General features: G+C 46.9%; 2 protein-coding genes across 13 annotated transcripts in view; one reads left to right on the forward strand and one right to left on the reverse strand.

Annotated features, from left to right (window-relative positions):
* The window catches only part of KLHL18 (kelch like family member 18), a 51,121-nt gene extending 42,455 nt beyond the window's left edge, over positions 1-8,666 (reverse strand). For both annotated transcript variants that reach the window (XM_019724005.3, XM_019724004.3), the window contains exon 1: positions 8,533-8,666. In XM_019724005.3, the coding sequence (XP_019579564.1) occupies positions 8,533-8,661 (129 nt within the window). In that variant the 5' untranslated portion in view covers positions 8,662-8,666. The remainder of the gene's footprint in view (positions 1-8,532) is intronic.
* A 163-nt stretch (positions 8,667-8,829) lies between these two features.
* The window catches only part of KIF9 (kinesin family member 9), a 39,604-nt gene continuing 32,192 nt past the window's right edge, over positions 8,830-16,241 (forward strand). For 4 of the 11 annotated variants that reach the window (XR_012489577.2, XM_074312465.2, XM_074312463.2 and 1 more), the window contains exons 1-5: positions 9,003-9,134; positions 10,148-10,387; positions 12,364-12,461; positions 14,030-14,195; positions 15,967-16,073. Coding sequence is in view for 10 of the 11 variants with exons in the window: in XM_074312465.2 (XP_074168566.1) it covers positions 10,354-10,387; positions 12,364-12,461; positions 14,030-14,195; positions 15,967-16,073 (405 nt within the window). In the remaining variant the exon portion in view is untranslated. Of the gene's footprint in view, positions 9,135-9,257; positions 9,483-10,147; positions 10,388-12,363; positions 12,462-14,029; positions 14,308-15,966; positions 16,074-16,241 lie in introns of those variants that run through there. The other 7 variants (XM_074312462.2, XM_019723999.3, XM_019724002.3 and 4 more) reach the window with 6 other exon arrangements.

The following is a 16,241-nucleotide window of genomic DNA, read 5'->3' on the forward strand; positions in this document are numbered from 1 at the left end:
TCCCGGTCTGTCTATTCTTATCACACCAGCTGCTTGCTCCTGCCTCAGGGCGCTAGGATACTCTTCCCTCAGATATGCTCAGGGACCACTCCCTCACTTCACTCAGATCTACTCAGAGGCTGGCTCTGGTCCCTCTAACAAAAACAGCATGCTCCGTCCCCTCGTCCTGTTTTACTTTTCTTCATTGCACTTATCAGCTGGACATTTCACATCCATTTATTTTTTTTATTGGAATATAAGCTCACACTCACAGAGGCACCTGCCTACTGTGCTCGCTGCTGTGCCCCCAGCGCTTAGAACCGTGTTTGGCACACGCACGGAACTGGCATATCTGCTGAGTACACTGTTGAATGAGAATGAAATGAGAAGCCACTCAGAGCTGAATGACATGATCAGAGCTGAGTCTGAAGAAAAATAGTGTTAGCTGCACAGGGATCATTCGGGCGAGAATTCTGTCCGCATGCTACTAAAGAAATCCTGGCTTAGGTCAAAGGTGAAGAGGGTCTGAACGGTGGTTTAGTGAGCACCTATTACGTAAACACTTCAGTAAATAATTCAGTCACAGCCACTGCTCTCATGGAGTTCTAATACTATAAACCATTATGTAATTGTTACTGCTATTGCCACAAAATACATATAAAAGACAGAGGACGAGCCAAGGCCAAGGCCAGAGTTTCAATCCGACATGACTACATGGGTGGCATGCCACCCTGGCACAGAGAAAAGAGATGGTTTCGAAGGGAAGGAGGCTTCATTTTAGACATAACGAGTATGAGGATCAACAGGACAAACGGAAATGCAGGTCTAGAATTTAGGAGCAAAATAAGTGGCAGAAATACAGATCTGAAAGCCATTTGTAATTTGTAGACTATGCCAACAAGTGCTCACCTGGAAGACATGCCAGCACAGTGAGATTTGCTGGTTCTCAGGATAGCTCTGTCAAGGTTACGTGACATTTCAATTTTACAAATCAGCACAGGAAAAATAAGCTTACGACCTGTGCATCACTTAAATATGTATCCCTTAGAAGTTGATTCCTTTTATGTAACCATTTGAAGTGCAGCTACAGGACTGAGCTAATAATAATTGGCTCTTAAGAGGGGAGGAGGCGGCATACTACAAAAGCTCAAGAACAAGAAAGGTTACTCCTTAGCATCAAATGTCTCTGATCGGAGAGTTTGGATTCAGAGACAAATCCTGATTTTAGTGTCTCCACACTCAGCACTATAAGCAATCTCACTTGCCCACCTGGTTACAAGTCTTCTTGAGCTTATTATCCCTCCGTTGTTTTTTAAATGTGGTAAAATATACATCACATAAAATTTACCATTTCAACCATTTTTACGTGTACAGTTCAGCAGTACTAAGTAGATTCACACCGTTGTGCAACTATCACCACCATCCATCTCCAGAACGCTTTCATCTTCGCCAGCGGAAATCTGTGCCCATGAAACAGTAACTCCCGTTCCCTGCCCCCAGCCCGAGCAATCACCATTCTATTTTCTGTGTGTACGGACTGGACAACTCTAGTTACCTCATTTAAGTGGAATCATACAGTATTTGTCCTTTTGTGACTGGTTTATTTCATTTGGCATAATGTCTTCAAGATTCATCCATGTTGTAGCATGTATCAGAATTTCCTTCCTTTTAAGGCTGAATAATATTTCATTGTATATGTGGAAAAAATGTACCACCTTTTGTTTATCCATTCAACTGTCAATGTACTGTTGAGTTGCTTCCATCTTTTGGCTACTGTGAAAAAACGCTGCTACGAACACGGGTGTTTAGATACCTGTCTTTGAGCTTATTTTTTGAAAGCATTTTTGTGTTCTGATCAGATATGCAGCACACTCCTTCCAGACATATTGGGCCGTATGTGAATTACTGACCTACTTTGCCTGCCAAAGGCCCAAATTCTTGCCCTTACCTTCACGGCCCTGAACACAGCTGGTCAGGTCCACTGGGACACAGCAGCCATATCAGTGCCCTCTGGCCTGCCATCCTGTAAGCAGCTAAGCATCCTCAGCTTCAGCTGAGAAAGGGAGCAAGGTGTCTAGTTAATGCTTTGGAAAGAGTCTGCTTTAAGCTCTAGCAGAGCTACAAGACTTTAAAGATGAGATGCAAAATTTAACAGTGACTTCTCTTATGTCAGTCATTCAGTCACCGACCAGGAGAGTCCCATGAGCACCTGCAGTGACCTGGAAAAAAAAAAGTTCTTCACTTCTGGTTCATCTGTACTCTTTAATAAGAGATGCCTCCAATTTCTAGATACTATATTGAAACTACAGAAGTACACACTGGGACAGTAAAGCAAAAGAAACTTACTCCAAAAGACTTAAACTTTACAAAGGCCGTATCAGTATACCACAGGGGTCAGCCAACCAGTCCGTGGGCTTGGCCCATGCCTCTTTTTGTAAAGAAAGTTTTACTGGAACATGGAACCCATTCGTTTTACTGGAACCCATTCGTTTATGTACTGTGTACAGCTGCTTTGGTGCTACCACAACAGACTTGAGTAGTTGCAACTGAAACTGTACGACTCACAAATCCTAAAATATTTACTATCTGGCTCTTTACAGAAAATGCTTGCCAACGCCTGGTCCACACACCTTGGTTCATTCTCCCCAACTGGAAACAAGTGGTGACGTGAAAAGGCCTTACTAAACTAACTGCGGGGAAGAAGGCTGGTTTCATACCAAAGAGGCAATGGGAGTGGCAACACTCAACAAAGCAAAAGTAGAAAAGGAGATGTCATGCTTGTAATTTAGGAGGGGCTGGGAACACACCTTTAGGAAAAAAATGTGGTCTCATTTTCCATCAATCAACCCACAAGATGAACCAGGAGTGGCCAATGGGCAAACAATGGAGTCTCGCACAAAATAATAAAGAAACCACCTGCAGTAAGAAGCATCTTCAGACACAGGCTTCTGAAATTACCCAGCTGGACAGCCAAGGTCCAGAAGTCTCGGGTGAACCCCCTGAATGCTGCTGGGTTGGTAACTGATTTTCCAAGGCACCGCCAACTCTCTCGGCCACCTACACGCCAGGCAGCGTCAAGCTCTCTCATTCATCTAACTGATGTTCCAATTTAACATTACCCACAACATAACCTGAAGAAGGAAGAGAGCAAAACTGACTTTTTGATGACTATGAATTCATATCACAAGTGCACACGTGCTCTCAAGGAGCCCATTCTTTCTCTTAGTTCTAACTGCTCATTAAGAAGGGGCAAGGCTGAAAATGAACACCACTACCTGAAAAAGGTCAGGAGAAAACCCCGGGAATGAACAATATTCAGAAGCACAAATTTTCCATGTCAGAATCAAGAGTCAAGAATTCACATGTCCAGGGGCCGGCCCGGTGGCGCAGGCGGTTGGAGCTCCGTGCTCCTAACTCCAAAGGCTGCCGGTTCGATTCCCACATGGGCCAGTGGGCTCTCAACCACAAGGTTGCCGGTTCAACTCCCGCAAGGGATGGTGGGCTGCGCCCCCTGCAACTAGAAACAGCAACTGGACCTGGAGCTGAGCTGCGCCCTCCACAACTAACACTGAAAGGACAACAACTTGAAGCTGAACGGCACTCTCCACAACTAAGATTGAAAGGACAACAACTTGACTTGGAAAAAGAAAAAAAAAAAAAAAAGAATTCACATGTCCAGAAGACTAGCAGAAAAAGCCTCCGTCTTTCTTCTGTGCTGAGACAGGAGAGTGGGCTTGCATCTGAACACATACGTTACTGCCCTCCGCTCTCAAAGATGACACTGCAGTTGGTGTTTGTCTCCTGCTCTGTTTCACACCATCGCAGGGCAGGTGAGTAATCTGACAGAGGATGTGAAAGCATGGCTTCCACCACCAAGCAGCTGTGTTGGGGCTCAGATCATACAGCGCTGTGCCTCGTGCAATCTCTTAATATCTCTAAGCCTCAGGGTTTTTTCACGTGTAAAATGAATGGCTTTGCTACAGGACCTCAATGGCTCCTTCTACGATGATTATTCTGGCTCTATAATTACACCTGTGGAGCTCACTGCATTACGCATGACATAAAAATGGCAAGCATCAACAAGCCCTCACTTCACTTCCTGATATCCTTCTCCACCTACTCTTTCAACACAAAATCAAGTGTGACAAATTAGGCAAGATTCCAGACCCAAACGTGTGGCTCTTGAAGCCAGTTTCAGCGAAAACTGTGTACCTGGATTTAGTGGGTCCAAAGGGAATACTTAAATACTGCTTTCGCTCATGAAAAAGACATTCCTTCGGGAAGCTTAATTCTCAGATCTGGGTTCAAAAGCAGGGGCCTTGGGAAAATGCTGGGAAGGCTGATGCCACCAGATCCTGAGGAGCCATTTATTAGTGGTTGCACACCAGAGAGAGAGAGAGAGAGAGAGAGAGAGAGAGAGAGAGAGAGAGAGAGAGAGAGAGAGAGAGAGACAGAGAGAGAGAGAGAGAGAGAGAGAAGCTCCTTTCTCTGAAGCTTGTGGGTCAGCAAATAGTATGCAGGTTTGGTGACCCCATTCTCTTCTCACTAATAAAAAGGAAGGCGTGGGTGAGGGGAGGGGAGAATATATGGATTGGTGGGTCTAGACCTCATGAATCAGTTGTGAACACTCACCGGACCTGGGCAGTCTGCCCAACTTGCTGGACCCACATGAACCTCACAGATGTGGCCAGGGCACTGGGCTCCTGGAAGCTCAGAGGGAAGAAGATGAACCCGACTGCTGGCAGGAGGGGACAAGAGCTTCCATGGACGCAAACCTCTCCACCCAGACCAAGCCTCATGCTGTAGGTTGCCAAGAAGCCTTGTGCTACTATCCTCCCAACCTTTAAGATAAAATGATTTGCCAAGGAGAAGGATGGGCTTTTGCTCATAGAAAACTACTCAGTTGGATTCATAACCTAAGATCCAAAGATGGGCTTCAGGGGGAATGCTCTTTAGACTGAATGCAAAATTTTGTGCATACATATGGAAGTATGTGCATTTTGCTGGGGAGAGGGTTCATCACTTTCACTTTTCAAAGAGTTTCAAGTCACGATAGGTATAGAATGTGATTTTTTTTTTCAATCCAATATATTACCTTTTTCTGTTATACCTCTACTTAATTATCCAACAGGTACCCAAGGAATTTAAATTCAAATATTTCCAGAAAAGGAAATTAAGCAAGGTTCAAGAGTTGGCCGTCAAGTTTGAGAATGTGGCATCCTGCTAGTGCAGAGTTTCCTACTCCCTACAACTCGAGAAGACAGAAACAATGACATGTCCTTAAGGAGGAATACGACTGATCTGACGTAGATTAATTCACATGGTAGCAGCTGAAATCAGATGAAATTCAATGGGAGAGCTTGAAAGAATACTTGACCCGGTATACGGGCTAGTCTCTATTCTCTAGTCCTAGCTCTGCCGAATTTAACCTGTGACCTTGGACAAGTCCCTTCTTCTGTGCTTGGGTCCTTCTCTGCAAAATGCAGACTACTGAAGTAGAGCACTGGTTTGCAAACTCTTTTAAGACAATGAACTTTATGTTTACATAAAATCATCTAGAATTCATCAGCATCTAAAACAAATTCAAAATGGCAGGTTGAACATACACATTTATCTCCACTCCATCTAGAAACCCCATTAAGTTATGATTCATAAGTACCTTCTATTTCCTGAGTATTTACCACATGATTCTTTTAAGTGTATTAACTAATGGAATCCTTACCACTCCTGTTAGGCAGGAGACGATCCCCATTTTACAGATGAAGGAACTGAATCACCAGTGTTTAAGGAACTTGCCCAAGTTTTCACAGCTAATAAGTGGCAGAGCCAGGATTCAAACCCAGGCACTCAGGCTCGAGTCTGTTTTATACGTATTACTTCTCATACCGACAATCAAGAAATAGCAAAGCTCCCAAGGAAAAAGAAGCTGAAAGAGATTATAAATGTTACCAGATTTTGAAAAGCAGACAAATGTGTAGTCACTGACTTAGGTGCAGAATACTGACTGCTGCAGATGGCAAGCCACTGCAGAACCCCCTCCAAAATTCAACTGTTGGAGACACACACGTTTCCTCTTATGGTGTGAGCATAACAAAGGCTGAAAACAGGCGGGAGGAGTCCCCTCACCAGCCAAGCAACTGCAGAGGACCGGAGGTTTATTCTCTGGACAGGATAAACTAGAGACTCCACACTTGGGAAACCAGGGCACCACTGAAGGCAGGGAGCGGCCCCATTCAGGAGGCTTAAGTGAATGTTTGCACACAGAAGCAAGAGCCCTGGGTCTCCTCCCACCATAAGGCTCTGAGAATAACAGCAAGGCTTATTCCATCTAGGCAGACCAGGAGTAGCATCATCAAAGAACTTGGAAACACAAATTCTCAAGCCCATGCCAGATCTACTGAATAAAAAATTCTGGGGTGAGGCCCAACAACCGCTGAACAAGGCTGCCAGGTGATTCTAATGCCCACTGAAGTTTGAGAGCCGCTGGCCTACAGGGAGGCCCACTAATCAATAAACCCATCCCACACCAAAAAGCTTCCGACTTTTCAATGCCTCTTTGTTTGGAAGACGGTCTGGAATCACCAGAAGTTTCAGGAAAGACCCTATCCTGAAAGAGAGACCAAAACAGATTTCACAGAGCAGCACTAGAGAACGGGAGGGAAATGTGGCAGAGCCTGGTTGGCGTGGTCTTTCCCTGGCCCCCACCATCACACTGCCACTGAGCTCAGTCTCAGGCGCTACATAATAGTTAGAGAACCAATGAAGCAGATACTCTCTACGGTCCTGTCCAGCTAGCCTGTGCCTTTATACTGGTCTTTATGTCCCAGATCCTTGAAACTATTACAGCAACTTAGAATGACACTCGGTTGGAACTACATCGAACAATTTACTTGTCCCCTTGTATGAACAAAAAGCATTTCAATGGAAAAATCATACAAGCATTTTTATGCTATAGGTTGGCTATATTCTGTATTTGCATTAAATGCCAAGGCAAAATTCATTGCTTTAATTTATGCAGAAGTATCTGTGGCCATCCCCCTCTATCACGCCTTTCTCTGCTTCTCTGTATCTTACAAGCTTTCCCTGGCTCACCCTTGCAGGCTAAATCCTTTTTTTTTTCATTATTATTAAATTTATTGAGGTGACAATGGTTAGTACAGGCTAAATCTTAATCCAAAAATTCTCCCCTATTACTGTTTTTCACCAGTCTCTACTCACGCCAGAGATCCTTCTTCTGCTTACAAATCTCTACGGGCCTCTACGTCTTGTACCACGTAATCACGGTGGCCAAAAATCTCTCATTTATATCTAGTTCCTCTGCCTCCTTTAGTCCAGCAAGTTTTCTCAAATCCCTTGGTTCTCTGCTAAAGATCCTTCCCCCTCTCAGGCCACTCCACTCCTCTCCTGGAAAACTTCAGGAGGGGTTTAGAGTGATGAAAACTTATAGTGCCAGGCATCACGCACAGAAGACCACAAATGTTCTCTTTTCATCCTCACACGAATACTGAGAATCAGGAATCATCCCTATTTTCACATTTGGAAAACTGATGCTTAGAGAAAGAAATTAAGTAACCTGCCCAATTTTAATCCAAACCCTTCCATCTCTAAAGCCACACCCTTAGTCATTCTCTGCTACGGCCTCCAGAGGTCTGACTCAAATATGTGGAAGGAAAAAAGCTTCCTTAACCCTGCAGAAAATACGAGCAAAAAGAGCTCTGTCGTAGTATTGTTTTGGTTTGAAACGAGGTCCTCCACAGATGCTGACAGCTTTCCAGCCAAAGCACAACAGGGGACACGGCTTGCAGCAGCAGCATCTCCCCGCCTGGAGGGCTCCACATGGCTCAGCAGCGGGGCCAAGGAGCAGCCCAGCATGCTCTCCAGCAGATGGATGCAAAACACGGGCGGAAGGATGGCTCCTGCGCCCAGAATGCCAGTAGGGAACAGGTGGTTAAGAGACCCCGCTCCCCAAGCAGCCCAGCAGTCCGTTTGCCCTGACCTTTGTGGTGGTGGCAGTGGTGTGCCTCCCAGTGTGGGCTCGAGCAGCTGCCCACTTCAAAAGATTTCCAGATCCGATTTTGAAAGCTCTTAAGAGACCAGGTAGTAATCTAACAATCAAGAGCAAGCAGTGGCTCCTAAGGAAAAGCCTGCGCCTCTACAACACAGCTAACTTCGAAGGGCACAAAGACATGCCTATGGTGACAAGAGAAGGTGCTTCAGTGCCCATCAGAATGTGGAGACGGCCACCGCCCCTTCCTCGTGGAGGGGCTGCAAGTGCATTTTCTCTTGTCGGTGTGACAGAAAGGGGAGGCGGGGACTCCAGCGTCTCCCGCTCCGAGGGCCTCAGCGGCGCCCCTCTCAGCCTTTCCTTGTAAGGGCTGAGAGGCTGTGCCTGTCCGTCTCCCACGCCGCACCTCTCTCCTCTACTCGGTCTCCTCCAGCCTCCTTTCCCCAGCCCTCAGCCCGCTAGACCTCTCTTCCCCTGCCGGCCCCGCCCCTCTTTCCTCCGCTCCGGGTTCCTTTCCCCTCAGCCCCGCGCCGCCCAGCCCTCGATACCTTGAGCGTCACGTCGCACAGCTTGCCCTGCCGCCGGATCTCCTCCATGACGCCGTAGCCGCGACTAGGCAACTCGGACACGGAGAAGTGCACTAAGTCTTCCAGCTCCTCAGCGCCGTCCTCCACCATCTTCCCCCGCCGCCTCGACTGCGCAGGCCTGGCCGGCCGGCTCCAAACTCAACAGGGCGGGGCGCGGGAGCACGCCGACGGCAGCTCGGGCGCCGGGCGGGGATCAGAGGGGCCTGCGCGGCCGCCGTAGTCAAATACAGCTCTGCACCGGAAGTCCTGCTGCCCCGCTTCCTGGTTCATGTGCAGCCTTCGTTCCCTCGCCATCCCTATCCTGGTCTCGTGTTTGCAGCTGCCGCAGTCTTCCTAAAATCATCGGCCCCATCTCCCGTCTTACCGATTCTGCCGTGGCCTTACTCGTATCTCAACAGAGGACCTCAGACTTCATTTCCGCCACCACCCCGATACTTCCGGAACCTCCGGAAGCAACCCGTTGCCATGGCGGCTGTGTATACAGCCCCAGAGCCGAGCATACCGGTTTTCGGTCGCGGCAGTTGCAGTGGTCGCGCTGCGAAAGGGCTGCTGCCTCCTAAGAGGTGAGCAGGGGACATGCGCCGGGGTGGGGAGAAGGGACATTGGAGAGAGGGTGTATGCCACGGCGGCGGGCAGCGGCTGGGATCGGAACACCACTCCACGCGGAGTTCACTGGGTTGGCTCGCTGATCAGTGACACCTGGGAGGATGAGGACGCGGCGTCGCGGGGTCCGTTGCAGCTTGGCTGAGGCTTAGATTCTTCAGATCTTACGTTCTCTGGCCCCACAAGGGTCCTACATAGTTCAGAGGGCGCGAGGCGGGGGGCCAGAGGTCTCCCGGGCTCTTCTGCACTTGTAGGTTTTCGAACTGGAGGGGCTTCCGGAATGCCACTCTGAGTCCTTCGAGTTACAGGTTAGGAAACCGCTCCAGAGACGGATAGGAATGGTCTCAAGGCCCACTGCCTCCCAGATTCCTCCTCGGGGTACGGCGTGTTGGGTGAGAAAACGGAGAAAGGCCAGTTAGTTCTGCCTGGATCCGAGTCGTTTGTTTAGCCCAAGAATGGGTGCGTTTGCGCCCTATTTTGTTTCATTTTGGTTCAGATGCTTCTGCCGCTCTGATGTCTATGAGGGTTTCCCATGAGAGCCCCTCATCTGGGCAGAAGCGCTGGAGGATGCCTACCAGCGCTACCTCCTGGTGCCTACCGACCCAGGAGATGCTCCCTCTCCTTTTATCAAGCCTTCAGATGCTTGGTGGCAATTCTGTTCATTCTCACCTCTAAAACAAATGAGCAAACCGCGATCCTCTCAGCAGGGATGTTTCTTGGTGACCACTCAGAGGTTTATTTATTTACACCAGAAATATGGAATGATAGTGCCCGGAAAAGAGGGGCATTAATTCCCCACAAGGTCCTGAGGGAGAAGGATCCTACTAAAAGGGAGGGCGTGGTGAGAGACTGAATATGGTTTTTTGCAAGTGGTGCCTGGAAATCAAGTGTCCTTCTAGAAGGGCTGTGGACTCAGGTATTGGAGGTGGTATGGGAGGGGAGTGACATTATATGCCCCTTGGGACTTTCTCAGTAGTGACCGAAGATGGAGCAACATGGAGATTCAGCCACCCTCTGACTTCCAACCATGACCATCACCACCACCACCACCATTTCTTGAGCACCTGCTCTGTGCTGGGCACTGTTCTGGACATTGAGTGGGGATTCAAAAGAGATAAAAGGCACAGCCCTGTCTCCCAAGCAGCTTGTAATTTAATTTGGGAGCTGAAACCCACTCAAATGACGCGGCATAAGAATAGTAACAAGCATTTCAGTAAGTGCAAGATGGCATGGGGTCCCCAAATGTCTGGGTGCTGAGGGGCTGCTGAGTGGCAGACTCACGGGGAGGGGGGGTGTAGTTAGTAGAGAAGGTTTGCCTTGGTTGGGTATGGCTTCTGGCATGCCTGGTGCCATGGGTGTGTGCATGGGGAGGGCTTGGGAATCACAGATAGGGTGACTGCATGCAAGTACATGTTGGCAAATTGTGGGGTAGAGAAGAGGAAGTCTCAGAGGAGAGGGTGATGCTTGGAGCTGGCCTGCACTGCCCTTGTGCTGACAGTGGGAGGGGGCTGCTGGGAGAGCACCTGCCCCCAGAGCTGCTCTACTTCTTCATGGTACCCTTCAGAGGGCATCCTGGGCAGGAGGACGTGCCCCTGGACGTGTGTGGGGAATGGTTCCAGAGCTTTAGAAAATGAGGGTGTTTCCTTGAGTTAGAACACACTTCCCTCCACTCTCAACTTCCCAGTAGTCTAGATCAAAGGGAACTTTATATGAGATTTTCTTTTCAGTTTCCTCAATTTAGGATTCATAGTAGAGTTATTTGTAGCTTTTTGTTTTTGGAGCTCAATTTTTCTGACAAAAATTTCAGGACTGCAATTGGACAAACCATTATCCTTGCTCACCTAAGTACCCTTCAGATTCATTTTCTAAAAATTAGGAGGTCTGAATGATCCCACAGTGGAAAAGACTTCCATGAAATCATGACGTGAGGAATGTAGGAAGTGGACACACACTCTACAATAGGCAAATATGAAAGTAACAAGTTTGCTTATTTGATTTGACATATGAAGGGCTTGTAACTGGGGTTAGAGTTCAGTGTCCACATTGAAACTAAATGGAAAGGGCAGGCCCTGTCACTATTTGTCTTGCCTCTATAGAGATACTCAGTGCCACTTGATGATAGTTAATACAATTTTAAGAGGAAATCAAGTTGTGTCTAGAAACATGGAGGAACATTAATATTTAAAAGCATGGAATCATTTTTATCAGGTAATACTCATTGAACCTCTCAGATAATGCATGTAAAATGTTAACGTTCTTTATTTAATGTACTTTTTTAAAAAGTGAAATAATTAACTTCATTAAAAAGAAGAAATCCCTGCTATGCCTGACTTTTCTTTACAGTAAAGGTCTTGAAAATTAGCTTTTTAACAGCATTAAATATCTTATCAATTTGTTAGAGTGCTTTGCAATAGCCCAGGCAAGCTATTTAGCCTTAATAACTGTGTTGATATTGCTTTTTTCTAATTTGAAGATGAAATGGAGCCAGCTCCCTCCCTATGCCTCATGTTTCCCTAACTCGTCATAAATTCAGTAAATTCCTTTGTTGGTTGTCTTTTTCAAAAGTATGCAATTTTCTTTAGCCTCAACTGCTCTCTGCTGCACATAAATGAAGAAATACAAATATACAGAAAGAAAATGAAGAGAATACAGTTAGGCTTTAGGAGAGGAAGGAGAAGTAGGGGATGACCCGTGATTTTGCTCTCACTGGAGTGCCAGAGAAGAAAGAATATTTGATTATGGGCTAGATTAAATATATATCCAGCGAGTCTTTTTTCTGATCTAAGTTATCGATGGAGGTGCTGCACTTGAAGTAAGGTATGTTAATGAAGGAAAGAATTAGCTTTAAGGCCTTTCATAGTAAGTATTTGCAAGGAAAACCTAATGAATGAGGCAAAGCATTAGTGGACTCGGATACAGGACCTGTCTAGAAACTACATCTAAGATTAGGCCGCTACAGGGAGCGTTCTTTGCTTTGTATTTTGGTCCTGTAGGCAGTCAGTGGTGGACAATGGCGAGGCAACCTGTAAAGTAGGAAGTACACGTACTTATTGGGCAGTGTCCCGGCAACGAGTGGAAGCTTTGGACGGCACGTCACTCGTTTCCGATCTTCTTAATGAATGACGCCTCCCCTCTATTGTCATTTGATGATAATGACTACTGAAAATTTCGCTATTTTCTTCTTTTTAGCTAGAATGGGTACTAGGAAAAAAGTTCATGCATTTGTCCGTGTCAGACCCACCGATGACTTTGCTCATGAGATGATCAGATACGGAGATGACAACAAAGTAAGTGCAATGTGTTTGCCTTCACCTGCCTGGGTCTCTCTCTGTCCCACCTCCAAACAACCTCAAAGGACCAAGACAGAAGTGGTAAAAGTTTAGATGGACTCTAGAGTCCATAAAGACCAAGCCATACCCTCACAATGCCACTGATGAAAAAACTCCTATTTTTAATTGTCTTTTTGGTTAGTAAGTTTACCTTTATCCTTATATGTGACACAGAAAAACTGACATTTGTCCATACTCATAAAACTTTCCGGTGATCAGATCTGCTGTTACATAATCTCCCGGAGGGTACAGTGGGTATGTCTCAAGTGGATTACTGTGAAACTTACCAAAGCAGTGGGGGGAACTCTTTGTCGAGAGAACTAGAAAGATTTATCCATCCCCATGTCCTCACTGCTGTCCTGAGAACCTTTCTGAAGCCCGTGATGGGCTTAGGGTAGCTTGAGAGTGTTAGATACTTTTATTCAGCAAACATTTGTGGATCTACTATGGGCAGCATTGAGACGTTCTTTAAGGGAGGAATTCAAGGGACAAACTGCTCAAGCTTCCAACATTCTAGCAGTCAGGAAATGTGCTCGCTTCGGCAGCACATATACTAAAATTGGAGCAGTCAGGAAAAAGTTCACATGCAGCCCTGTGAAGTGTACCCCTGTTGGACATGGTTTCAGTGGACACAGAAGCATAGAACAGTTAATGTGTGAATGGAAAAAGCTTCTCTCTCGATCTTGGTTTTCTCTGTGTGGCTGTGTCTTGGCTCCTGCATTAGGGCAGCCAGTCTGCAATTCCAACGAGAGTCTGTTTACATCGGAAGTCCCCATTGTGAAGAATGAAATCTACCATTGACCTAACCCAGTAAGTTCCTAAATGAGCAGCTGCCACAGTACCTTGCTATGGAGGGATCTAAAAATCTAAAAATTGTTTTAGGCATCTTTGCATCGAAACATCTGCTGATTACAAGTAGGTAGGCACCCTTGCTTTACTCTAATACCAGTGAGTAACTGTCTGACCAGGCCAGAGCCTTTCCTGAAGCTCTTATTTCATCACAACTCACAATGGCCATCGCGTGTGTGAGGATAGCTGTGTACACCGTGCTGAGGGAGGCTTCACCGCCAGCAACCAGAGAGAGAAATGGGGCGACCAGAGATAGAGGTGGGGTGACCGGAGAAAGGGGTCACCCAGCCACTGTGACCAAGCCCACTGTTTCTCTGGCCTAATCCAAGGCCTCCCTGTGCTTGCTGAATGTATCTGCAGCTGGTTTAATAAGAACATGACAAATGTGTTGACCTCATGTCATAGATGGAGGAACCAAGACAGCACCCTGCAAACTAGGGAGAGATGTACCAAAACCACCAAGTGTGCCAGTCCCCTGATCCGTCTACCAAGGCTCATGTGGCCTCCCTACAGGAGCGTCCTCCTGTCCCACACACATCATCAGGAATAGCAACCCATACTTGGGAGTCCCTGTTCTTCCTACTTCACTTCTCCTGTTTCCTCCAGGTCAATGATATTTTTATACCAGTTTCCTAACACATAACTTCCTCCCTCCCTCCCTTTCTCTCTTCTCCTAGACCATTAATCTTCACTTAAAAAAAGATACTCGGAGAGGAGTTGTCAATAACCAGCAGACAGACTGGTCATTCAAGCTGGATGGAGTTCTCCATGACGCCTCTCAAGACTTGGTTTATGAGACAGTCGCGAAGGATGTGGTCTCTCAGGCTCTCAATGGCTATAATGGTAATTTAGTTCATTAGCCGTCGTTTTACGTAAGAACCCGCAGAACCCCTCGTGGAGGAAGTGGTGCACATGTGTTTTGGTGAATAAAATAAAATAGAACCTCCTTTACTAACTTTTGGTCACTTATTCGTCTGTCTCCATGTTTTTATGGGGGGAAACTTATTTGCTTGGTGACATTGTAGGCATGACTTGATCCAATGTCCTAGGACCCTACCTTCACAGGAATGACCCTGGCTCTCTCTAGGTTACAGGGATTCAACTATTACCGTTTCAGGTCTCTCAAATCTTAGTTTTCAAGATAATGCCGTTATGATTAATTTGATTGCATCCAAACATTTTTCTCTTGGCCACCTGCTAGGAGCCATTTCCATTCATTCCACCAGCACAATCTGTTCATATTCTAGTATGAGATTATTTAGATCTAACACTAAAAACTTGAGGAGGGTTGGATTTTCCTAACAAATTGAAAGCGACTTTATTAGGAAATTTTTACCAACTTGCTCAATGTAGATTGTTTTCAAATCGCAGAAAGATTTAAAAATCCTTAAAAATACATCATAGTCTGTAGACTTTGCCCATAGGGTGGCTGCTGACTAGAAGGTTCCCTGTTTGCCAGTTTTAGGTCTGTTGAAAAGTGTTGAGTGTAGATCCTCAAACATTGTAATCACTGCTTGTGATGAAATAGCTGTGGTCCTCATTGACCCTGAGAAGATGTGGCCTGGGGAAGCAGAGACAGCATCTAGGGAGGTTTAGAGTCTTGGGCCCTGGGTGCTGTGAAACCACAAATAGGCTCTGAGTCCCAGCTGAAGGGACTCCTGCCTGCACATTTGTGTTGGGTAATACACACTCCTTCTGACTTCCAGCTCAGATCCTGAATTAAGGCCTCTGGTAATTGGTAAGACCTACCAATCCCAGGAACTAGAGCATCCATTTGGCAAAGGCGAACACTGATTTCCATGGCACAGCATTGCCCGGGCAGGTCGGCTGTGTAAACACCCAGAGGCAGCCTTTAGGGTGGGGTCTGGCTCATCCTGCCCAAACTGGGAGGAGGAGCAGATGGGAACGGGAACCCAGGGTGACTGCATGGTTTGTGTCCTGGAGCTTGGTGGTGATGGTACTTCAAGGATGTAAGAGGAGCAAGTGAAAGTCTTCTCAGAGAGGGCAGTGGCACCACCTCAGGAACTGGTCATGGTGGTCTGTTTCTGGAAGTGGCATGGAATCAACTAGCAGCCCGGTTTAGTCCTGTGGGAACTTTCAGTCCACAAAGAATTCTCACCATTAACAGGAAATGCCCTTTCCACTCCCATCTCTTCCTGGGGATTTTGAAAGCTCGTCTTGCCTCCTGCCTGGCCAGCAGCCCAGGGAGGCCTAGCCCTGAGACCCTGGCAGTTCACGACCTTGCTAAAGAAGGCCTGGAGTTCAATACTCTTATCTCTTTCCTCATCTTTCTTGGAAAATACCTAGTTCCTCTGTTCCCTGGGATTCCCTGCTCTCCTCAGAAGTTGTAGGGTCAGATCTTCTCATGGTAGAAGGAACAATAGAACACTCTATGGACCACATTGAGAGCAGCTGTCTGTGTTTTGATCATTTGTGTCCCTGCTTCCCTGCCGGCCTGCCCTCTGGCAGGAATTCCTGATAGCCCTAGCTGCTCCTGGTGGCTACCTTCACACCAGAGTCCTGGCTGGCACCAGGCGTGCTGGGGGATGGGAGAGCTATCTTTGGAGCCATTTTCCTGGATGTGTCACCAAATCATGTTTTGAAATATTTGCAGGTACCATCATGTGCTATGGGCAGACGGGAGCTGGCAAGACATACACCATGACTGGGGCAACTGAGAATTACAAGCACCGGGGGATCCTTCCTCGTGCCCTACAGCAGGTAGAATGGGCCTGCAGGTGGGGTGCCACACAGGTCCCCTCTCTACCATAGATGCTGCCCATCCCAGGCCGGCCACTGGAAACATGGGTGCAGGCCTCAAAGGCGTCTCAGGCTTTAGGGGAAACAGGATGCACATGGTTTTGTGCGTGTGTGTGTGTCAGTGTGTCA

This window comes from Rhinolophus sinicus, chromosome 5, assembly GCF_057876585.1.
Source record: "Rhinolophus sinicus isolate RSI-liver-muscle chromosome 5, RSI-T2T, whole genome shotgun sequence".
Lineage (NCBI taxonomy): Eukaryota > Metazoa > Chordata > Mammalia > Chiroptera > Rhinolophidae > Rhinolophus > Rhinolophus sinicus.